This window comes from Phalacrocorax carbo, chromosome 8 (assembly GCF_963921805.1).
Source record: "Phalacrocorax carbo chromosome 8, bPhaCar2.1, whole genome shotgun sequence".
NCBI classification, from domain to species: domain Eukaryota; kingdom Metazoa; phylum Chordata; class Aves; order Suliformes; family Phalacrocoracidae; genus Phalacrocorax; species Phalacrocorax carbo.
In genome coordinates, this window is record NC_087520.1 from 46,265,963 (window position 1) to 46,290,432 (window position 24,470).

Here is a 24,470-nt window from a genome sequence, read left to right on the forward strand (position 1 = left end):
GAGATGTTTGGCTAAAGATTTTTTTCTTTTTCATTGAAATGTCATACTTGTGAGGCTCTTCCATTAAATGACTTGGATGCAGGACTGGGAGGAATACTAAATAAGCTTGCTGATGACGCAAAATTGGGAGGGGCTGTTGACACTCTGGAGGGCAGAGAGGCCCTGCAGAGGGATCTAGACAAACTAGAGAGCTGGGTAATCACCAGCCATAAGAAATTTAACGAAGGCAAGTGTGGGAGTTTACCCCTGGGGCACGGCAGCCCTGGCTGTACAGACAGCCTGGGGAGCGAGAGGCTGGGGAGCAGCTCTGCAGGGACCTGGGGGTTCTGGTCAATGGCAAGTTGAACATGAGCCAACAGCGTGCCCTGGCAGCCCAGAGGGCCAGCTGTGCCCTGGGGGGCACCGAGCCCTGCATCGCAGCCGGGCGAGGCGGGGGATTGTCCCGCTCTGCCCCACGCTGGGGCGGCCTCACCCCGAGTGCTGGGTGCAGTTTGGGGTGTCACAGTGTATTAAGGATACAAAGCTACTGGAGAGTGTCCAGAAGAGGGCCATAAAGTTGGGGAAGGGTTTAGAGGGGAAACCGTACAAGGAGCGGCTGAAGTCCCTGGGTTTATTCAGCCTGGAGCAGAGGAGGCCGAGGGCAGCCCTCATGGCGCTCTGCAGCCCCCTCCCAAGGGGAGGAGGAGGGGCAGGCGCCCCTCGACAGGACCTGAGGGGAAGGCAGGAGGATGTGCCAGGGGAGGGTGAGGCTGGGCATTAGGAGAAGGCTCTTCCCCCCCCGAGGGTGGTGGAGCCCTGGCACAGGCTCCCCAGGGAGGCATCACGGCACCAGCCTGGCGATATTCCAGAAACGCTTGGACAAGGCCCTCAGAGACACGGTGGGAATTTGGGGTGCCCTGTGCAGGGACAGGAGCTGGACTCGATGGTCCTTGCGGGTCCCTTCCAGCTCAGGACATTCTATGATTAGAACCAGGCTGTTAGCATAAACAATTAAAAGAGGTGGTAACCTAAAATGAATTTGTGTAGTAAGGGTGTAATGAGTTTGAAATGGGAATGGGTCAGACTGAAGCTGAGCAAAACTGGTGGACAGCTTCCCACCATCTCAGTGGGTTATTGCTTTCTCTTTTGGCTTCTGTATATACCACTTTGTCTTGCTTTTATCTAGACGTTACGGTATTTGATTTATTGCATTGTCTTTCATTATTTTATAGCAAGACCTAGATTTTTGATACAAAAAAGCAAGCACCCTTGTGAAGCACATACTTGCTATATGCACAGCTTTATACAGCTGCCAAAATTTTGTTAAAGGAAGAAACAAAAAACCAACCCGTTTAGCGGCATGTGCTTTCTGTTCCTTCATCTGCATGTTGCCATAGCTGCTTGACATTACAGCCAGAATACTGTCTCTTGCTTTTCTGCACGTTGTGCACCTTTGGTTACATACCACTCGTTTCCCCGGCTCTCCCATCATGCGATCCCCAGCTCCCTTCGCCTCCCAAACCAGGAACCATATTTTTTTACTCTCTGCAGTATTGAATGCTGGATACCGTGTCGATGTGAATACCAAATAGTCTGATGGAAAAGTGGCTGTTGGGATTGCTGAGGGGAAGCTATATTGTTTTGTACTAAATGTGGCATTGGTAGCTGGCCTCATGAACAGCATCTACTGTTAGTTGGTTTAACTTCTTATTGATCATTTCTCATAACTTCCTTAGGTGCATGAGTAGCTACAGTACAAAATTCCTGTATGGATTATTTTCAAGGTGTGTGAGTGCTGAGGTTTGTAGTTTTTCCTCAGGATAGAGGTTATTTCTACATAGACTTTTATTTACTGTTTGGTTTGTAAATGCAGAAGCTAAAGCCTATCCTAGAACATGTATAAACTGGGACAACCCACAGAGTCACTGCAGGACTGTACTTCATGTTAGGTTCTTTTCTGCATCCTAGTTCCAAAAGACAACATTTAGTCTTTAGGATTTTAATGACTTTCTGTGTGGTCTTCCCTCTTCAATTTAATCCCTACATATGCACCTGACAGTTTTAACCAAGTATTTTATCTTTAACTGAGGATTCTAAGTAGAAGTAATAGCAAACCCTGTGGAACATGCATTCAAAGCTGTTATTGCTCCTAAGTCATGCTCCCAAATAGCTGAGAATGTGGAGAGTTCTTCTGGGCCATGTGTGCAGCTGGTTAGATGACTGTAGATATAGACACCTTTTCTTGTGTGTTCAGGTTCTCTGTGCATGCTGATTGTCCTTTTTTTGTTCTCCTTTACAGCGACCTTAATCACAGCACGCAATATGTGCAGGGGCTGGCACTCTGCACTCTTGGCTGCATGGGCTCCTCAGAAATGTGCAGAGACCTTGCAGGAGAGGTGGAAAAGCTCCTCAAAACTTCCAACTCCTATCTTAGGAAGAAGGTACTTCAGGAAACTTTTAAATACTTTGCTACAGATTAAAACTCAAGATTGATCAGGTTGCTAATATCTGGTATTGTAGATGGCTTGGATCACACTGGCTGAGTATTTTCCTAGTGTGTAAGACAGAGGTCAAAACTCCCTGTCTGTCTATAGCAGGAATGTATGTAAGCCTCTGAAAGACAAGCCTCCAATAGGTGAGGCAGTTGTTTTTATTTTGATACTATCTACCAAAGGTTATTGATGGTAATGTGGACACCTGCCTGTTTACAGACATTAACTCCAAACTTCTAGTCATCAGTTTTATTTCTCTATCTTCTCCGATAAGTCCAGAAAAACTTTGATCATTAACAATGCAGGATGATATCTGAAGATTTGCACCTGTTTTATCGCTTCGGTTGATGATGAAGGCAGTAGTATGTGAGATAGAAAGGTTAAGGGCTTGAAATGGGCAAACAACTATAAATTGTCTTGTTTCCGTAGCAAGTGCGCTATAGCCTCTGCAAAGAGTAATCACCCTTGTACTCTTAAATCTTTCCCATTGTTAAGTCTTGGGGAGGGTGGGAAACAGTACGATTTAGGAAGAGAAGCCCTGCTACTTCTTTGTCTAGTGCTGGATCTAGAGGGAGGTTGGAGAGAAAGCAATGCTAAGAGGTATTGCTGTATTCCAGGAAGAGACCCTCAGTGCACTTGATTCTCAAGCAGCTGCAAAGAATAGTGTCTCCTGTTGCTTCTGCACCCTAGAAGAAGTAGGCAATTTTTTTGCAGTATACTTTTTTCATAGGACTGATCACCTGCAGGAGGAAGTTATTTTGTAGGGAAGGAGATGATATTCAAGGGAAAGAAAATGAGCCCTAAATTTGACATAAATTTCATTATTTGCTTCCAATGCATTATCCCCTCCTTAGCAACAGGAAGACAGACCAAAGTAGCCCTATTAAAGGCAGAGCTGCTTTGTAGTTAAAATCACTTCTGAAGTTAATAACATAAAAATGAACCATTGCTAGTGGGAGTACTACTTTGTAGCTCAGGGCTTTCCCCCGCCCCCAACTTGTGGTAGTTTTATTGAACGCTCCTCTGTGATGCTGTTTAGTATCACTTGTAGTAGAGAGAGAGAAAAATGTACCATAAACTTTCCAGGTCTTTGTATGTCATGAAATTTGTGATAGTTCCCACTGTGCTAGATATTCTCAAAACATGTATCATCATTACAGTATGTACTAACAGAGCTGTTTTTTCTATACAGGCAGCATTGTGCGCTGTTCATGTCATTAGAAAGGTGCCTGAACTCATGGAGATGTTCCTGCCAGCCACCAAAAACTTGCTGAATGAGAAGAACCATGGTAATATCAGTGACTCTACTTAGGAAGGCTATGCCATTCTTTACAGGATGGTGCACTTGCTACCTAAGCCTTTTGTTTGGAAGGAACTTTTGAGGTGTATTTATATGATTTGTTTCTTCCCATTTCTATGGTAGTAAAAGCAAATGTCATTCAGAAAGAAGGGGTGTGTATGACTGCTAGTCAGAAGGACTTTTACATGGCATAGGTGACAAAAGGAACTCTTTCACTGTTTTTGGATAGACTTCAGAGTGGATAGAATAGGAAAGTTTCAATTTTTATCCAATATGCTGCCTAAAAGGACTCTAAAGTGCCCTTTTTAGGGCTGTGGGGTTTTTTTTCTGTTAGCGTAGGACTATAGGATTCTCTGACATCGTTTTAGCAGCCATTCCCAGGACTGAGATACCTGTATCACTGTCAGGAAAGAGTCTTTCTTCAGTGCTGTTCTTCATCAGAAATACATCATAAAACAGAGTCTCACTTTAATGGTCTTTTTGCAAGATTATTCTGTTTTAATGCATTTTCTTGCACAAGTGCTTCTAGAAAATTATTTAAAGAGAAATACTAATATTATAGCTTTGCTAATTTGTGTCAAGCCTGGTGATGACTTCCCAAAGTCCTATGGCACATCTGCAATGAGCGTGTGCCTTAAGAAAATAGGTGGGTGTACAGGAATTCTACAGTAGATGTTTGCTGAAACCCATTACAGGGAGAAGTTCTGTCTCAAGACAGGTTAGTTGTAAGTGCCAACAATACTAATGGGCCACACTAGCTTCCTGAGAAGCTATTGTTTCCATATTTTTTTCTCCTACATGTGTTGTAAACATTTGAGGCACAGGACAGTTTGCATGTGGAATGTAGTTCATGTGTGTGCAGCTAGTTTACTTGGATTTTAAACACGAACATTTCAGACCAGGCACTGCTTCAAATAGGCAAAAGTCTATGAGACTCTGCCAGTGAGTGATACGTACGTGATCTAGCTTGTTAGCATGAGAACCTCTGTCTGTCTTATGCAACCCTGAAAAGCTGAGAGCTGTTCTGTTCTCCCTTTAAAGATGGGAATGCTCCTCTTCGAGCCTTGGCCAAGCAGAGAATTGAGCCTAGGGTTACCTGAATTCAAGAACCCATCATCCTTTGTTTTCTTCCTCCTTAAAAATCAGCATCTCCTTTCCAGCAGTATTAGCCGTGGGCTTTCTGTTGAAATGTCTCTGAAGCAGAATATATATTAAACCCTTTTAGCAGCCTTTTGGGAGGTCTCAGTGATAAGCAAGCAGTGTCAGCATTAAAAAAAACCTGTGACACAAGCTTTATAGATAGATAGTTATGAACTTCAAAACAGATTTTGGATAGAACCTGCAATAGGTCAGAAAGCTGGCTAGCTTGTGGAATATGAATGTCGTCATCTCCATAGAAAAGACTGTTTATTAAGCAGGCTTCTAGTCTCTTCCTGAGTCAGGAGTTCTCCAGTACAGACTTAACAACTATAGAAAATGAATAACTGAAAAAGTTAGCATCTGAATGTGGATGTAAAATAATGCTCGTTGAAGTTCCATGCTTTACAAAGTTACATCTCACTAACAGGTCGTCCAGCATTGATGTGGTTAAATAGTTTGTAACTGACATGCCTTTTCTAACTATTTTCAGGGACACTTTGACGGGGTTTCCTTAAGGCACGGCACACACAAGCTGGCTGCCCATGTGCAGACACTGTCGTGACCAAGCGGTCTGCTATAGTCTTTCTCTAAACTGAGTTCTGAGGCCTTCTGAGGAAGGCCCAAATCAGGTCACATAAGATTGACTAGGGTACCCAAATCAGAAGAGGAGCTCGGGAAGTGTGAGGAACCCAACACCTACAATGCAATTAATACATACTGCCATTCTAGTGTCTTCTGTTTCTATAGAATCATGGAATGGTTTGGTTGGAAGGGACCTTAAAGATCATCTAGTCCAACTGTGTCTGTTACCATCAACTGCATATTTAGTATGCAAGGTTCTGCAGGCAAAGTCCAATTTCTCTTTTCCTTTGGCCTTTAGTTGCTGCTTTAAGACATGAGCACATTGCTACCTGCTTTCCCTTGGGCACAGCTGCAAGTGCAAATATCTTTTGGAGTAGATACGCTGGATTCAGGAAGAATATTTTTTTTTAATGCTTTCCTGTTGTCTCCTTATGATATTTGTCATATGTCTAGAGCCAATGAAATTATGTTAAATGTGGACACTTTTTTCTTTTTTTCCCCCCTCACCTTTAGGTGTTCTTCACACATCAGTTGTCCTCCTCACAGAGATGTGTGAGAGAAGCCCAGACATGCTTGCACACTTTAGAAAGGTAAGTGTGAACTGATAGTACTGTAGAGTTAATATTCATGGGTGGGTTTGTGGTAGATTGGGGAGGGGTTTTTTTGTTTTGATTTTTTTTAACTGATGCATCCTTTTAGTCTCCCTAGTAAAAGCAGTGTGCACATCTTTTAATAAAATGCGTACAGCTCTTTGGCTGAATAATTTAGTGATATTGTCTGCTTGTTATCAAAATTTTTTAAAAAACCATTACATTTGGGAATTTTGTGTGTATCTAGCCCTAATCCCCTTCAAAAAGTAAGTTAAAAACACCAGTCTCAAGACTGTGCAGTATGACACTCATTCTAAAGTTAGATTTAAAGTGTCCTCTTTGTTCCCTTAGGTTTTTTCCACTTTGTATCTAATGGCATAGCGACATTGGAATGTATTAAACATAAATATGAAGAGGCACAGATGAAAAACTGAGGCTTATACCAACGTGCCTTAACCACAGCACACCAATTTTATAAACTCAGGTCAAAAATACCAATGGAGGTTCTAGTTGTGTAGATACCTCATCTCTGATGCATGCTATATTACATCATTTTCCATTTTAGCTTAAGGGTTCAAGAGTCAGCTTCACTCTTCCTCGTCTGGTTAGGTGTGTTTGCTTCTGCTGCCCTCCCCCCAGCACAAATTCCTTATGCTGATTGCTGTATTTTCCTGTGCAGTATTATTGCCATATGAAAGACTACCAATAGAAGAGCATCTGAAAATTGCATTAAAGATGTCATTCTGACTTCTTGGTTAAAGAAGGAGAAATTGAACAAAGCTGGTAGAACAGAACTGGGTGTTTGCTCTTCTGAAAAGTCTTAAAGGTGCTTATTTATTTGCATGCCCAGTTTACTGTTCTTCCTTGGCTTGTCTATATTGATAGGGATTTCAAACAGTACGTCCTTTGATGCATCTTAGCATTTTGGCATGTATCTTCCCTTGCCCTGATTATACAAAGCAGGAGTGAAAGTGGGACTAGGGTCATCTTGAAGGTAGCCATCCCTGCTACTAATTGCTCAGCTAAGATGATAGTCATGGGAGAAGAGAGAAGAGCTGAGTCCACAGAATTTAGGTACTAGGTACATTCTTTTCTAGCTATCTCTTGTAGTCGTTTATGCTGTGAATGGTATAACATTGATCTGTCCCTAATGCCTGCTTCGTCTGTTTTGTCCCTTCTGTCTGTTTGGAATCCTGCTGTGTGTTAGAATGAAAAGGTAAGAGTTAATTCTTCTAGATGGTGCATGCTTGCATTGAATCTGTAGATGTTTGTCTCTTGTGAGGTAGTGCCTCTTAATGCCACACTTGTGCTTGATGCCACATGCTTAGATCAATTGTACCTGTTTAATGCTTTTTGTGTGCTGGTCTTGTCTTGTCACTAAACCTCTATACCCATGGCAGCCCTGAATCTCAGTTGTGGCCGCCTCTAAACACGAGCCTGCTTTCCTCAAGATCTCCCTCATTTGAGGAATGCTTTAGGGAGTTTTTTGTGCCTATGAAAACTGTACCCCTGGGCTTTCTTATCACAAACTGGGCTTTGTGTTTTGTCTGAATCATGGGGTAACTTTGGGTGATTCCCAAAAGGGAGCAGGAGAGAAAGTTACTTAGCTGCCTGTAAGTGGGGCTTACTGTGCTGCAAAGAGCTATTTGCTGATATTTTTCATGGGTGTAATTTGACTACAGAAGATTAGGTTGGTGGCCCTCAACCAATCTCCATGGCTGTAACTTATCCCTTTGTCCTGTCATCAGTCCTGAAACACTTGCATGTTAGAAGGCAAAGAACATGTTCATCAGGTTTCCAGGAAGGCTTCAGCAGGTCACTCTGCTTGTCTGTTGCTCGAACTTGAGGGAAGATGTTGCAGCAGTTTCCTCTTTAGGGCAGATAATAGGAAATTAATGGTTCCTTTTGTTTATGTGTTTTATGAAATGCACATTTTTAGAGGAGTATATAATTCCTGAAGAGTGAAGGTAGGAATAAAAAGATGATGGAGAAACTCAGCTGGTTTTCCTCTTGCCCTGCACCACAAATGTACAGGACTTTAGTCCAGAAAACATTGCCTATGTATTATGTCCACATGCGGCTGCTGTTCTCTGTAAGTCACATGGTGCTTTTGGCACCTTCTGCTACGACCTGTCCTGAATCTGAAGCACCCTCTTGATTTGATGTTTTCAGAAGTGGCAACTTTACCAGATCAGAGATTGCTTATAGCAAAAATTTAGTGTGAATGTGATCCCTGACTCATCATAGGCATACATGAATGCAGGAATACATTTTTATAAACTAATTGTCATGCATGGAATTGAGAGAAAGAATTATGCTGTCCTGGTGCTAGTCCTGCTTCAGGAGTGCAGCCACCGTAACACCTCTGTCTAGTTTGTGACCTCATCTCCAGCCAGTGTCTGGATTATTTTAATACCATCACTGAGAGGGATAAGAGAAACTTTCTATGGAAGGAATAAAGCTCGTAAAAATCTACATCTCTGCGTCATCCACCAGGAGTGGTTTTTCTCTTACAGTTTAATGAAAATTAGTCCAGTTTCTGTCTTTCAACCTTAAGATTTTTCATAGGGTGTGTTGGAAATGGGCTTCCATTTCATCCCTGAGACTATTTTGTTACTCATAGCTGCCATGAAGGTTTTTGGAGATTATCAGTAAGTTTGTTGTGGCTTGTCTGCTTTAATGGTTGGCTTACTTGCCACATTCTGCCCTGAACTGATTACTTGCTTGGTATGTGTAAGATACGATGGAGAAATTCTATTATGGATCCTCAGAGTCGCCCTGACAGATGAAGTGCATCACTAGAGATGCCTGAGATGGAAGGAGTTGAACCAAACTTTTGCAATAGGTAGCATTCCTTCAAAGCTGTGTACAAGTCTTGAAAAATGACTTATTTTTATGGGTAGATGTCTACTGGGAGACCAGTGCCATCAACATCTGAGGAATCTGAACTGCTTCTGAAAGTTTTTTAGCCCACACAGTTGGAAAGAAACTTTAAAATATTAACTGTGTAAGTTGATGTGATTTTTGTGCTCCTGAGTCTGGCATAGTAGCAGTGCTTCCATCAGCTTCTCTGCTATTATGCAGAACCCTTCTAACAGCAGTGAAACAAAGAGTTTGGTCAGTTTAGTGTTGCTGCTCTCGACGAGAAGTTTGGAATGAAGAGGAGGAGAGCTCTGGAGCTATTTGCAGGGAAGAAGTAGTCTAAAAATAGAGCCCTGGGGGAATGCTGGAAGGAAATCCATTCTCTGCCCTATTTGGAAACTGTTGGAGGGGAAGCAGATAACAAAGCTTTTCTTCGTAGAAGCTAAGTTGGATGGAGTGTCAAACTTGAAAGAATTCTTAGTAATTTAATCATAGCAGTACAGTACTTGAAAAGATCAAAATTCCTGGCTGTTCCTGATGCTTCCATGAAGAATTATGCTAAAAATTACTCAGGAGCAAATATAAAGCCCCCAGGAAAATTCCTGGAATCATACCATTTTAATAGTCCCAGCACATCCCCTTTTTGTGAAGAGAGGAATTTAAGTTGGTATTTCTTCTCACGTCTCAACTGCCAAGCTCTGGTAGATTTAGTACTTTAAAGATAAAATATGGTGCTCAGGTCCCAACTTAACTGTTTCTAGTTGTACCCTAGCTAAATTGTAGATATTCTTATAAACATCAGCTCTAGATGTGCAGGGACCGGACTCCTTTCAGTGGAGCCCAACGACAGGACAAGGGGCAGTGGGCACAAGTTAGAACACAGCAAGTTCCACCTAAACATGAGAAAAAACTCCTTCCCTGTGCGGGTGCCAGAGCAGGGGCACAGGCTGCCCAGAGAGGCTGTGGGGTCCCTTCCCTGGAGACATTCACACCCCGCCTGGACGTGGTCCTGTGCCCCCTGCTCTGGGTGTGTCTGCTCAAGCAGAGGGGTTGGACAAGGTGATCTCCAGAGGTCCCTTCCAACCCCTGCCATGCTGTGATTCTGTGACTTGCTTTCAAATAAAAGAGTCGTTCTTAGACCTGTACTTCAAAGCTGGGGGGCTCGGGGGTGGGGAAGAACAACACCCTAATGGGACAACTGTCTTCTTCACAGCTTGTTCCCCAATTAGTTCGTATTCTGAAGAACCTTATCATGTCTGGATATTCACCAGAGCATGATGTGTCTGGGATCAGTGACCCCTTTTTGCAGGTAAGAACTGATGCAAACAATGATTCATAGCTTGAGTTCTAGTACTGTGTTTTGAGACTTAGGTATGATGAGGTGGTTACCTCAGGGCAGCTGTGTTGACTTTAAGATTTTGTGTCTTTAGAGCTGATAGTGCAAATGCTCTTCGTCTACCTTAGTCAAAGACACCTGCTTTAGTTTAAATGGCAGTTGTAGTGCCATATCACATTATGTGAAGTTGAGACAAAAGGGGGAAGTAGCAACAGACATTGGTCTTGCAAGGCTGTGCCTAGTGGGTAGTGGGGGTGCTCTTAACAGTTCTGGCTAGTGGGAAGAAAATGAGCACAGCATAAGCCTGTTCTTATCGGTAAAGGTCTTAAGGATAAGCATTTTGCTTAGGAATGGAAATCAGCAGCTTGTTCTGCTGCTTTGCCACTCCTCAGGAAGTGTGCTGGGCATTTCACAGCCCCTGTGTAAAACACTGCCATCCAATGAGATTTTCTTTGCTTTATTTTGTCAAATAGGTACGAATCCTGCGCTTACTAAGAATTTTAGGGCGAAATGATGACGATTCTAGTGAAGCAATGAATGATATACTTGCACAGGTGAGATCTGCAAGGTTCATGAGCAACTTAAACTTTTTTGGTCTCTTAATTTGGATTCAACAGCACTGGTGAGGATACAGCTGGTTGCTATGCTGGGGTGAATTTTGCTGCAAGGGACACATCTTCATAGGTGTGATGTTTGTTTGCTAGGGATTGGTTAGTTATACTGCCTGTTCTGCAGAATAGCACAAAGGGGATCTGTTTCGGATGCATCGGAGATGCTTATTTTGTTTGTTTTCTCCAGGTTGCCACTAATACAGAAACAAGTAAAAATGTGGGAAATGCCATTCTCTATGAAACTGTGTTGACTATTATGGACATAAAATCTGAGAGTGGACTGAGAGTAAGTTGCCTTTGATATGTCCTTTTTTTTCTAGGCTTTTATTAGAGTAATTTATGTAGAGGACATGAAGCCAAGTTGTTTCACTGAAACATAGCTCTGCAATTGGCTCTAGATAAGACTGTAGCCTCTTCAGAAAGTGGTGTTTGTGGTTTGTTTTTTGGATATTTTGGGGAGGTGGGGGGGGTGGCTTTGTTTTTTGGTGTTTTTTAATTATTATTTAAAAGGGGGGGGACGACAAAACTTCCTGCAGACTGTGTTCCCTTGAGTGCAGAAGAGAGCCTGTGCTGTGTTTGTCTTAGCTTTTCCTTTGCTTAGTCAGCTTCTAGAGTTCTTTGTTATGCTTTTGGCCAAGAACTGCAATGATAGCTTTGACATGTTGCCTTTAGAATCATCTTGAAACAATGAAGATGACCAGCATTCTTTCTGATCACTAACCTTCCCTAACTTTTTCTGCAGGTGTTAGCCATTAACATCCTAGGCCGTTTCTTATTAAACAACGACAAAAATATTAGGTAAGTTGTATGAAGTGTGTTTTAGCAACACCCAGTTTAAAATGTGTGAGAAGCAATTACACAAAGGTTATGCTGAAGTAGAGCTTTCCAGGAGGCCATACTGGGAAGTACTGTTGTCAGGGTTAGTATGGCTCTCTTCTTTCTTGGTGCATTCTTTTCTCTGTGAAAATCCTAACTGTGGCCCTGCCCATCTTGGTTGATGAGTCTGGGTATGATCATCTGAGTATGATCATTAGATCACATTACCATGTCATTTCTTAATCTAGTCAGATGTTTTTTCAATAACCAGTGAATCTTCTGTATTGTCCCAGCTGGTCTGGGGTGACATTCAAATCAGAGTTGCTATTGGAGATCTGACAAATCAGGCGAAGACTGTTTTTTCTAATTGTGTGCTGTTGGCAACAAGGAAGTTGTGCTTTGGTCATTATGAATCTGAATATAGATTTGCTGCAACTGCTAGAATTAAGTTCCATTTCTAGGCATTTTGATTGCAAATCACGGTATAGGTAGAGGACTCCAGCCTTGGGAACTGCAACTCATGCTAGTTTGAGTGTATGATCTGTGGAGGTCTAATCTTTTAATTGCCTTGTCTTTTCAAAATCTTTGTGAAGACTGGAAAACTGACGTGAGCCCAGGAATTGGGACAGGTGCTTGTCGGGCAGCAGGGTGTTGTTAGGCATCAATACCTATAAATATCTAAAGGGTGGGTGTCATGATGATGGGACTAGGCTCTTTTCAGTAGTGCCCAATGACAGGACAAGGGCACAAGCTGGGACATGGGAAGTTCCACCTAAACATGAGAAAAATCATCTTCCCTGTGCGGGTGCCAGAGCAGGGGCACAGGCTGCCCAGAGAGGCTGTGGAGTCCCTTCCCTGGAGACATTCAAACCCCACCTGGACGCGGTCCTGTGCCCCCTGCTCTGGGGGTGTCCCTGCTCAAGCAGAGGGGTGGGACAAGGTAAGGTGATGTCCAGAGGGCCCTTCCAACCTCTGCCATTCTGTGATGTTACAGTTTGGTATGGTAACTCACCTTTGCAGATAGGCCAGGCAGTCCCCTGGAAGATTTCCATTTGTTAGTGAGTACAAGAAAACCCTGTTCTGTTGCAAAATAAGATGGAATTTTGGGGTGTGTGAGCATCTGTGGATAGAAATTAAATGCGGACTGTCAGCTATTTATTACTGTATGTCCCTATCCCAGATATGTAGCTTTGACATCATTGTTGAAAACTGTGCAGACAGACCATAATGCAGTACAACGGCATAGAAGCACGATTGTGGACTGCCTGAAGGATCTGGATGTCTCCATTAAAAGGTAATTGAAATATCAGTGAAATAGACTCTCAAGGTTGATAGCCTATGGAAAGTGAGCAGGGCACAGCAGAAAATGGCAATGATCTTGTGGATCTATAAGTGAGACTAGTATTAATGCCTAGTATGGTTCATAATTCAAAAAAGGTAATGAAGATGTGCAGCCACCTTCTTTGAGAAGCTGCTTTTACATTTTATGCATATTGGATTGGAAAAAAAGATTTTTCCGTTTGCCTGAATTTTTCCAAAAGGGAGTCAATGGAGATTGGATTGTGTGCTCGCAACAAGATGGAAAACCTTCATAAAGTATGATCCTAATCAAAGCTACTCTGACATGCTCTGTTGCTTTTCTTTCCTAGACAAACAGGCAGTGCCGTGTTGTCTTGAGGCAGTGTTAAGCCATTCAAATAGCATTTGAGCTTAAATTTGGTTAGGCAGTGGTAGATTTCAGACTTGGTTGTTCAAAAAAATTTGCTTACAAACCATGTCCTGTCATTTATTCTCGGTGTTCATTTGTTGTTTAAATAGTGGAATGTTGCTACTTCTCTGGGCAATGGGGGAGCTTGCAACTTCTCACTGCAGTAAGACTTTTTTTCTAATACTCAGTCTAAACTTCTTCCCCTGTTTTTTCTCATCACTTCAGTTATGTTCCTTTTACTCATGATAATAACATTCTTCTGTTTCTGTCAGACACTCATAGATACTCTTGAATAGTTTGATCTCTCTTTGCCCCAACCTGTATGGAATGCTGCTCCTAAATTGAGTCTTTCAGCGTGTCAGTTGCTTGTTCTTTCTTTCCCAACCCTCTTCCTTACTGTTATTCGTTCTATAACTGGTGGTCTGAGCTCAGTGCAGCATACGATATGTCAGTGATGGGGGGGAGCAGTTGCATCGCTATTGCTTCTTGTGGAATCTGTCTGTTGCAGGCCAAAATTTCATTGAGCTCATGAATATACTTTCAGAATTGCTCAACCTCTTTTTTTTTTTTCCACGTTGTCAAACTGATTAGATAAGTCATAGATGCTCGTTCTGATAGGCATTCTTCAAATTTATGCCCATCTTTTAAATCGGATCTAGATTTTTAACAGCACTGCTCAGTCTAATGTGTACAGAACAGGAAAGAAATTGGATCTGTCTCACTTCTGAAACTTAGTTTTAACTGTTATGTAATAGGTATTATGTGATCTATTTTCCAGTTGCAATCTATCCCAAAACATACATTTGTATCTTATATGCCGAGTAAGTCAGGCTAACAGTGGCTCTGGCTCCGAACAGCAACAAGAGGCTGGGTTGTGGGATAGCAAAGCCCCATCTAGGTTTTGGACAGAAGGCAACAAAAGCATTTTATTGGTGCCTGCCGGGAAAACATAAGCATGCTACAAATGATAGAGCTTCATGTCTGAGTGCTGTTGGAGGATGAAGCCTTTGAGTGATCCATCAGCAGAGCATGATGTTGCCATGCTGACACTCGTGCTGCTGACAAGGCACTGTCTTCATTGAAGCAATATATTGACTGGATGTTAGAGTCCCAGGTAGCAAGTTTCAAGGGCTGGGACTTGAGGGACAGACACAGTACCTGATTTTGGTTATCTGAAGCATGGCCTGTTCTCATCTTTTAACCACTGCGGTGCATCTTTGGTCCGTGTAGTACAAATCAGAATGGCTTTGCCATCGAATTCAAGTCTTCTGTCTGTCTGCTTAATATGATCAAACTATGTGATTATGAACTTTGACAGAAATGAGCTGTGCCATATGATTGAAGGTAAGCAATACATGTTGAGATAAAAGCCTGGTATTAAGATTGCAGAGTACCTCTGTGCACCTGCAGTATTGATATATCTGTTATAATGTGACTGAAAAGTTAAACATAAACACAGAAAACTTGTAATCCAGTAGGGTTAGGTGTAAGGAGTTGAACTAATTGGAGGGATGAAAACAATTCTAGTAATGATCTAGGTCTTCAGCCAGCCACAGGTCTAGATGATAAAAGGTAACAATTCAGTTTTGTATTTCCACCCTAATTCTGAACAAGTCTGTGTTTTCTAAGTCCCTGGGTATTAGTTGGGTAAAAAGCAAAATAACACATTACCATTCACAACTCTGTAGAAATCCTTCTTATTACAGTAACAACTACGGAGATGTTGAGGCACAGTGCTGTCTAGATGTTTTCAGATTCTTGAGAACACATACTGTGTGCCCAGTACCATTGGATTGGGTAATGTGCCTGGTCTAAGTTGGTGATGTTTCATGAACATTGGGAAAATACTAAGCAATCAGAAAACCTGTGTCCATGTAGTGGTAGGTTGGCACACTTGACACTGGAGCAAGACAGAATCAGTGGGACTGCTTATGGGTTTGCTGCCAGTAAATATAGGAAAGGATGACAGCATAACTCATGCATCTCAACGTTATGATTTTAATGAAAATGTCTGGAGTTAAACACACATTGAAGTCTGATCTATTTGAAGAAAGTATATATTGCAAAATAGACTTTAGGCCTTTTGGCGTAATTTTGGACATAATCAGTTGTGCAACAAGTGGTACAAAATCACTGTACACATGAAGTAGTTCAGCAACTATCCAGATAATTTCAAAAGATAACTGAAATGGGGGAGGAAGTTTTTGATGTGCTATGAGGATCTTTCTTGTCTTCTAGTAGGCTATCTCTGTGACAGGCAGAGAATAAAGTTCCTGATAGTATGAAGAAGACACAACTTAGAGGTTTGGGTTCTGAATTACACCAAATGCTCAACAACAGTCAGGGTTGTTCAGTGAGGCTGTTTTAATGCATTGTTTTAATATATTTTAACATAACTAATTGCCAACGCTGTACAGAAATCAATCACATTTGAAGGTAGTCTTCATTCAAAAAATGTTAGAAGAATGGGAGAGCTGTGCTAGAATCAACTACGGAAGCTTTGAGTAGAAGGGCTAAGGGCTAGCATCAGACCTCCATGTATACAACAAGGAATATCAAAGAGCCAGTACACTCTAGTTGTGATGTCGACTTGGGGTCGGGGGAGGAATGGGGCTCTGAAAAGAGCACCGGAGTAATTTTGGGCTCTGGAAATCTTATGTAGTCTATCTGGCAGGATACAATAAAGCTTATCAGTTAATATTTTAAATCTCTCCTGTATTTGAATCTCTAATATATGGAGGTCAAAACAGGTCTCCCCTGGATCTCTGAAGCTGGAGAAAGCGTGTTGCAGCATGGATTACTTATTGCAGTTGTGTGTCAGAAATGGCCGGCATGTGATCACAAATACTTGCATAGTCAGACCTTAGTGCTGATGGACTCTGGTTGCTGAAAGATATTTCTAGCGTTTAGGACATCTGGACAGGTGTTTCTAGAACACCCCACACCCCTACCTTCTCCCCCTTAGTTTTTTGGGGGTGGGTATTTATTGTCTGCCCATGAACAGGAAAATACTGGCACATTTAATGTGGAAGGCTGTTCTCACAGGATTTATAGATATTGCTCTCTTCTTAATTAAAAGGTAAGTGCATTTGAGTAGCTGGGCTTGGTTAGTTTGCTTTTCTGGTTGGTTTGGGGTTTTTTGTTTTGGGGTTTGTGGTTTTTTGTTTTTTGTTTTTTTTTTTTTTTTACTTTACTAGGTGAAGATACTTTATCAGTTTTCTGTCTCTTGCCCTAGGCGTGCAATGGAACTGAGTTTTGCTCTTGTTAATGGGAACAATGTCCGTGGAATGATGAAGGAGTTGCTGTATTTCCTAGATTCCTGTGAACCAGAGTTCAAGGCAGACTGTGCATCTGGGATATTTCTTGCAGCTGAAAAGTATGGGGTCAATTTACTTGCTATTAATTTTTTGTACATCCTCGGAATTATGAGCATTTTGTGTGTTGGTTTTCTTCCCCTCCTCACCCCACCAAGAGAGGATATATTGATCCCCTCTTCTCTACTCGTGTGTGGTTTGTCAGTTTTAACCTACTCTGAGGAACAGGACACACTAGTGTGTCCCACATGGGTAGTCCTCATATCACTAAACCAGGCTAGTGTATTGATTTCTGCTGCATTTTGGAACAGGTATTGTGCTGACATCCTGGCTCTGCCCCACCTCCACACGCACAGATTCTCCCTGGTTAGTTGTACAAGTGAGGTGATCTCGTTGTTGAGGCATTGTAATCAGCAGTCTGACTTTGGAATATTGTATATGCACAGCCACACCTTGCTATATTATACAGACTTGTATATTCATTCAGCTTTCCAATGTCAGCATTAATACAAAAAAGTTGAAGAATGTGAAGCATGTGGTGTTTCGTTTTGTTGGGGGTGTTTTGTGTGTGTTTTGTTGGTGTGTCCCCCGCAGGAAACAGTGGGCTAGGAAGTAACTGAATGGGGAGGTTCTGATAATGATGGGTTTCTTGGTGGTGTTGAAGGCTAGCAGTTCTTGCTTTAACTGGTTTTCTTAATTTTGTCAGATATGCTCCTTCCAAACGCTGGCACATAGACACAATTATGAGAGTCTTAACAACGGTAAGTGAGATTGCCTCTCTTGTCTGTGGCTACCTAAAAAATTTTTAATTCTGCAGGAAGTTATTCATCAAGTTGGAGGTGGCTATAAAGGCTGCCAGATAACAAATGCTACAATAGACAGAGGAAGTGTACTTATATGGTAGTGACCCAAGGCAAGCCAGTCAGAAATATGTAAACTCAGTAAATATGACCGAGTGGGTTTTCAGAAGAAATGTGTGGTTTCAGAAACACACAAGAATACGGTGTGTAGCAGACTTTCTAATGCAGTAATCACATTAGCTTCTAAGTTAGGACAGCTCTTGTGCTGTCTGTGATCCCAATATACGGTGCTTTCAGGGGAGAGTGAGCACACCCTTAAGATACTTGCAAAGAGAAAGGGGGTGAAACAATTTCTTGGAATTATTCCAAGCTGAGTTTATCAAAGCTTTTTTTAATGAATCTGTATCAAGAGCTTTCTTATTCCTCTTCTTTGAGTTTAATTATTACTCTTTACCTACATTAATTTCTTTATAAACATTGCAGCTGAGATGGAACTGGAGTAGTGTTTTGACAAACAAGAGGGAAGAGCTCATGATAACTTGGGTAGGCAGTGTGTTCCCTGAGGCAACGGAGTGAGAAGAGATTTATTTTACCTGTATGAGTGCTCAAATTTGGGAAGCTCATCACAAAGCGAGTCTGGCTTGTGTGCTATTTTGCCACCCTGAAACAGAGAGAAGTAGATTCCTCTGAACTGAGAATTGATTTCCATTAGAAGGCTGGCTTTGAGAATTGCTTTCAGATTAGTTCCTTCAATAAAGGAACTTCCTTCTCTTGGCTGCTAAACCATTTATAAAGCTGTATTCATGAGACTACCCACTGTAGACTCGTAAAGATAAACATCCTTTTCAGTTTAGCAGATTTATCAGAACTAATACAGAAAGATGGCATCAGCCATCTTTGGCTAGGTGGATTCTCACTTAGTTGACCTAATTTGGCTCGCTTGATTTCATTCTTTTTGCATGCTCTGCTCTCAGTGCCAGAGGAGTGCCTAAACAGAACAGGTTTTGAACAGTATACAATTTCCCTTCATTGCTAAGGCTGTGTGACTGTGTATTGCCCCACATACTTTCATGCACTTAGAGTGGGCTTTTCCCTCTGAGCTCTGTGTTCCTAACCTCTAACCAGAGAGTGATATTCAGACAAGTTCCTGGGTCCTCTGCTTATTCATCAGAGTCTGGCTTTGAGCAAGCAATTGCATAAGCTCTGTTCTGCCCCCAGGGTGTCTTTGACTTAAAGCCTTCCGTTTAACAGAGCAGTTTTCTGTGTTGCTTTTTGTTCCTTTTGTAGCACAGGCTTCTTATGTCCACACTCTGTCCTCTTGACAATTTCAGGATGTCTGTAGTGTGGATTTCTCTGGGTATAGTTGAGTTCATTGGGAAAATGTACTGTCCTGTACTTCTATGCATCTGAGCCTGCTCAAAATCAACCAGGAAGTGCTTGGGCATGAGGAGGCTTTTATTTCCACTCACATCAGGTGGCTTTGTGAAGGATATCAGCAGATGCTGGGTGTTACTGAGAAGTTGGCTAGTGAAACCTAACAATTTTTCTGTCTCTCAAATACACAATTGTTCTTGCAGGCAGGAAGTTATGTTCGTGATGATGCTGTTCCCAATCTGATTCAGCTAATAACTAATAGTGTGGAGATGCATGCCTACACTGTGCAGAGACTCTACAAAGCTATCCTTGGTGATTACTCCCAGGTAATACTGAACGTGACCAGGCAGCTTCAGTTTCCTTGTTGTAGTGCAATAAGTGTCATGTTTATTAAGCATCTCAAAGTCAGTCAACATCACACTGTCTAGCTCCAAGGGACAAATCGCAGAGGAGACATTCTTTTTGTTTTCTCTAATTCTCTTATGGAATTTTTGATCAAATCACATACTCCTGTTTCTTCTGCTGTGGAGAACTTCCGTGGCTGGAAGGAAGACTAAACTTGCTTTGGGAAATGGTGATGGCTTAACTTGTCATACAGGCATCCATTTACCTCTGAGGCATCTGATTTTTTTTTTCTTCTCCCTTCTAACAGCAGCCCCTGGTGCAAGTGGCCTCTTGGTGCATAGGAGAGTATGGAGATCTTCTGGTGTCTGGTCAGTGCGAAGAGGAGGAACCGATACAGGTATATCTTGGGAAAGACAATAACTGTGTACCTGGCTGAGGCTGGACCTGCTTGATGCTGGCTATGCAAGGGCAATGCTTGCAACATTTACTTAGCACTGGTGTCCGTGATGCTCATGGACCCTGGACAAGAATCTCCTCCCCATGCCTCAGGCATGGGCTGCATAAACTTTCACTGTGAGGAGTGCAGTTAAAATTGGCAGAGTGGTGCGGTTTCAGTGCTAACTTAGCTTGCAGGGTATCTGCTAGGATCTTAGCTGTGTATTTTGACGATAAACCTGCTCTTCAATGTGTGGAACAGGAACTATATTTTAAAACTAATATTGTAAGATCTCCACCCAGATGCATCTGTCTTGTACACTCTGAACATGTGCTACAGGCTCACAAAATTGCAGAGGAGGTAACATCATGGCCATTAAGCGACAGGTTTTTACAGTATGCCCTGGAAGGCTTGCTGCAAAGCTTCCCTCTGTCTCAGCCTAATCTTCCTGTACCTTTTCAGGTAACAGAGGATGAAGTTCTTGATATTTTAGAAAGCGTCCTGATATCTAATATGTCTGCATCTGTTACACGAGGCTATGCTCTCACTGCCATCATGAAGCTTTCCACAAGGTTCACCTGCACTGTCAAGTGAGTTCTCATTGATGCTGTACTGCACAGGGCTTTGCAAATATGCTGGCATCAATTGTCTTCAGTAGAAGTATTCCTTGGACATGTTTTGCTTCCACAGTTTACAAGAGTTGTCTTGTTAATTGTTAGCTTTTACAGTCCTTTGCAGGGTGGAAGGCTTCCACTGATTTTTTTACATTTTTCTCTTTGGATGTCCTCTACTGCTTAGGGACTGAATCCATGGTGCTGTTGCTTGAAAAGCCCTTTATGGGGAAGATAAATCCTTACTTCAAACGCACTGTTCTTTCCAGTTCCTTTTTCGGATTATGGAGAGAAAAATAGTCTTGTTGCCTACTGGTGGCTTCTCAGTGTGGGTAGTTTTTTTCTTATGATATACCTCATGGTGGTATGTTAATGACCTGCTGATGCTGTTGTGAAGGGACACTTCAAAAATGGATGTTGCATAGATACTCTGGGATAGATGAGTTACACAGGACGCCTGTTGAGCAGAGGCCAGATAGCGTCTTCTGGATGACATATGCTAGTCCTTTGCTTATTGCTGTTAATTCCATGGTGTGTTTTTTTGTTTTGTGTTGTTTCCCTCCTGTCCCTATGCAGTCGCATTAAGAAGGTAGTTTCCATTTATGGCAGCAGCATTGATGTGGAGCTGCAGCAGAGGGCAGTGGAATATAATGCACTTTTCAAGAAATATGATCACATGAGGTAAGTTCTGATGAGTTTTGGTGTTCAAAAGGATCATTATAATCTACTCTGATCTCTTGCATACCACACTTTGTGCTTTGAGAGCTTTGTCTAGTGATTTTTGGTAGGATTACAGAGGAACTAGAATCCCTCCCTCATCTATAGAGTTAGAGAGTGTTTTAAGAACTTAACGTATCTCACGAGATTGTTCTGTGATCAGAGACTTTCTCTGCCAAAACATTTGCCCTGCTTTGAGCTTGAACTTGACTAATTTATTACTTCTAGATGTTGAATCTTAAATTTGCTAGGTGACTAAATGTCTGTAGGTAGCTTTTACCATGCTAGCATCACCACAGTCAATTAGGTTCAAATTGATTTTAAAATGTCTTTGGAATAAACATGCGGAGATCTATTGACCTGTGCTCCTAAGCTGTGCTCTGAACTTGCAGTAATTATTCCAATTGTTAATTCTTTTCAGTTTTTCAGAACATCTTTTTAATTTACTGTATCTTCTTGCAGAATCTGTTTAAAATCTCAGATTCTGCATGCAAAGGCAAGACTGTTTCACTGCACCTCTCATAATCCCTGTTTTACAATTCACGAGCGTGTTAACCTACATTTACCTTATCATTGAGAGGTCCCCATTCATCATTGCTTGGCTCAAGTGATTGTTTCTTTGAGAAAGTTAAAGCCCCGCTTTGTTGCAATAACTAAAGCTGTAGTTCTTTGCAGAATAGTCATTAGTCTGCTATGTGTAATAGTTAATTGTTGATATGTAGAAGTACCGCAGATTCCGTTGAGCAAGGATCATAAGATTGGAGGAGATCATCTGGGGATTAAATTTATCCACCTATGAGAACTTTTTATAAGATTCCATTGGATGGAGGAGCATCTATTTTGAAGTCTAGATGAGAGGACAGGGAGAAAACGGATGCCACTGGACTAAATACTGCCCGTGTTTGCAGGGGCCTTCAAACTTTGTTTCAAAGGCTCTTGATAATCACTTTTTTTCCATAGGTACCATCTTATTTATTGTATATAGGACACAACATCCTGTGACTTCTTTTCTCTTCTCCTGTGGGATCCATGCAGCAACTCAAATTGTTCTTGGAAAAGTCACGTCAGTGAGCTTAGGGCATGTGAGCTGCTTAGGGCTTCACATGAAGCCTTATGAATGAGTTGAGAAAAATCTAGCATGAGAGGCTTTTGATCCGAGATGACCATTGCAGACAGCAGTGTCTGGTGATCAGGCGGCTTTTGATCAGATGGCAGTGCTTGCTATACATAGTTTTGGAAAGTGTAAAACTGAGTTTTTCTGAGGTGCAACAAGAGAGCACTGTATCTCTCCCACCCACCCCCCTCCCGAGTATATTCTGGTGTTCATGACAGTTTAAAGGTCAATGTTTAATAGTTTCTCCTCATTAAGACCTTGTTCATGGTCAAAAATGTGGCCCATTTTTGGGTTTACTGGCACTGAAACACTTCTTCAGCCCAAAAGATGTGTAGGCAGTGTGGCTTATCCCTACTACATGCAGCGCTTTGTGACTTGATCTGCAAGAGTAATGGCCTTTCTTGTATTACAGACTAGTTCTCCCTATACAGGTTTTCCTAGTTTTTTGTTTTGATGTCAGGATTCTGGATCCCATGCCTCTTCTTCAGTCTCTGTATCACTTCAGGAGGGTTCTCTCAAGGGCTGAAGTTAGTGTCTCTGGAAACTTAATTTGGCTAAATGAGAGCATGGCGATTTGCTTTTTGAGCTTTGTCACCTGTTTTAAGTTGTTAACCCTTCTGCAAAGAGAAGTAAAATGAGTTGACTGTATTGCTCAACTGCCTTTGGAACAGAGCAGTCAAGTGTCCCATGTCTGCAGTTAATCCACCATTGCTCAATTATTTAATCTTTGTCTTGGGTTTGTTACCCTAGCCCCACAGAGGAAACTGTCAAGTACTAGGGGAGAAGAGGAGGCAGGAGGGCTTGTTTGGCTTTCAGCTGTCAACTAATGTATTTACACTGGCACAGAATGTCAGGGATTGCTTCTGACCACCTTAACCTGTCATGCAGGTTTACAGTTCCCCTGCATTGGAGCTAACAGGAAAAGGCAGGTTGCCCTGTGTATATCATCTCCTGAATGTCTGAGTATTTGAACTGGGATCCAGGAAGATGGCACAGTGTAACTATGTCAGCTTCTTTCAGGCCAGCCCTGCTTGAGAGAATGCCAGTAATGGAGAAAATCACCACAAATGGCCCTACTGAGATTGTACAGACCAACGGAGAGACAGAGCCAGCGGTACTGGAAACGAAACCTCCACCCTCTGGATTGCAGCCTGCTAGCCAGGTAATGGAAACTGATCTAGGATAAGTTTTCACTGCCTGTTAGACACACTAGTAGCCACTGCGAGCAGTAAGCTGAGACCATCTCCTGCCCCCTCTTTGCTAGTTCTGTCCTTGTGATGATTGCATCATCCCTCTGCTGTGATGGCTCTAGTGTCAAGAACAGGTGTGTGGAAGAGGTCATTGTGGGGAGTGCAAGAGCAGGCTAGGGTAAAGCCATATATCCCCGCAACCTGTTTCAGCGCGCATGAACTCCATCCTTCTCTGTGGTCTGAAGAGCATGGAAGCTAGATCTCTTGTGGGGCATGGGACCATAGCTAAACTAAGAACCTTTCTGACTGGCCAGCAGATCTGTTGGTCTTCAGGCTGAGAGCAAGTAGAGTCCATTACATTTGCAAGGGAAAGTAGCAGGAAGTTGAAAATATAACTATTACATCCACTCTTTCATTAGGCAAATGATTTGTTGGACTTGTTGGGGGGAAGTGATATAACACCTGTAATCCCCACGGCACCTACAAGCAAGCCAGCCTCTGCTGGTGGGGAGCTCCTTGACCTCCTGGGAGACCTCAACCTAACAGGTGAGCAGGCTGCATCTCTTAAAAGTCTACATTCTCAGTCCTGGGGTGGGATGAGGGCTGACTAGTTCTTCACTTTATCAAAACCTAGTCTTCACACTTACTCTTACCAAGACCCATATTAGCATACAGGTGGGAGTCAGGGAATGAAGTCACAGGTTGACTCTGCATGATTAGCTGCTGAGACCTGAGTATTTTAATGCTCCAGCCTGGGAATGCTGGGAGCCTTCCCAGAGAGGATTGGGAGCTGTGAGGAATTAATTCCATTTCAATGCCTGCTAGCTCAAGAGGAGCCAGTCCTTGTTAGTGAAAGCAGAGGAGGAGAGGATAACAACACAGATGATTTGTAGAGCTTTGTGTAAAGAAATATAATATGCAGCAGTTTGATCTTTGGAGGAGTAATTACTCTTCATTTCGTGACAGCCAAATAATAATCCTTCAACATTTTTTGTAGGTTCTCCAGTATCTGCCCCTGCGCCTCAAATAGCACAGCCTCCATTTCTGCTTGATGGACTTTCATCACAGCCTCTCTTCAATGACATTGCTGCAGGTTAGGGACATGTAAATCCTTAGCCTAAGGTGCCACAGCACCCAAACAGAAGTGGAAACA

General features: G+C 42.3%; 1 protein-coding gene and 1 non-coding gene across 3 annotated transcripts in view; both read left to right on the forward strand.

The window, feature by feature from the left end:
- Window positions 1-24,470, forward strand: part of AP1G1 (adaptor related protein complex 1 subunit gamma 1) — a 51,009-nt gene that overhangs the window by 18,896 nt on the left and 7,643 nt on the right. For both annotated transcript variants that reach the window (XM_064459868.1, XM_064459869.1), the window contains 17 exons: window positions 2,279-2,420; window positions 3,664-3,760; window positions 6,007-6,083; window positions 10,159-10,254; window positions 10,755-10,835; window positions 11,080-11,178; window positions 11,635-11,690; window positions 12,889-13,002; window positions 16,652-16,792; window positions 17,437-17,491; window positions 19,108-19,230; window positions 19,557-19,646; window positions 20,148-20,275; window positions 20,873-20,977; window positions 23,148-23,289; window positions 23,737-23,863; window positions 24,315-24,410. In XM_064459868.1, the coding sequence (XP_064315938.1) occupies window positions 2,279-2,420; window positions 3,664-3,760; window positions 6,007-6,083; window positions 10,159-10,254; window positions 10,755-10,835; window positions 11,080-11,178; window positions 11,635-11,690; window positions 12,889-13,002; window positions 16,652-16,792; window positions 17,437-17,491; window positions 19,108-19,230; window positions 19,557-19,646; window positions 20,148-20,275; window positions 20,873-20,977; window positions 23,148-23,289; window positions 23,737-23,863; window positions 24,315-24,410 (1,769 nt within the window). The remainder of the gene's footprint in view (window positions 1-2,278; window positions 2,421-3,663; window positions 3,761-6,006; window positions 6,084-10,158; window positions 10,255-10,754; window positions 10,836-11,079; window positions 11,179-11,634; window positions 11,691-12,888; window positions 13,003-16,651; window positions 16,793-17,436; window positions 17,492-19,107; window positions 19,231-19,556; window positions 19,647-20,147; window positions 20,276-20,872; window positions 20,978-23,147; window positions 23,290-23,736; window positions 23,864-24,314; window positions 24,411-24,470) is intronic.
- On the forward strand, window positions 14,401-14,487 carry LOC135314864 (small nucleolar RNA SNORD71). Its single transcript, XR_010374342.1, has one exon. It is a non-coding gene; the product is annotated as a small nucleolar RNA SNORD71 (small nucleolar RNA).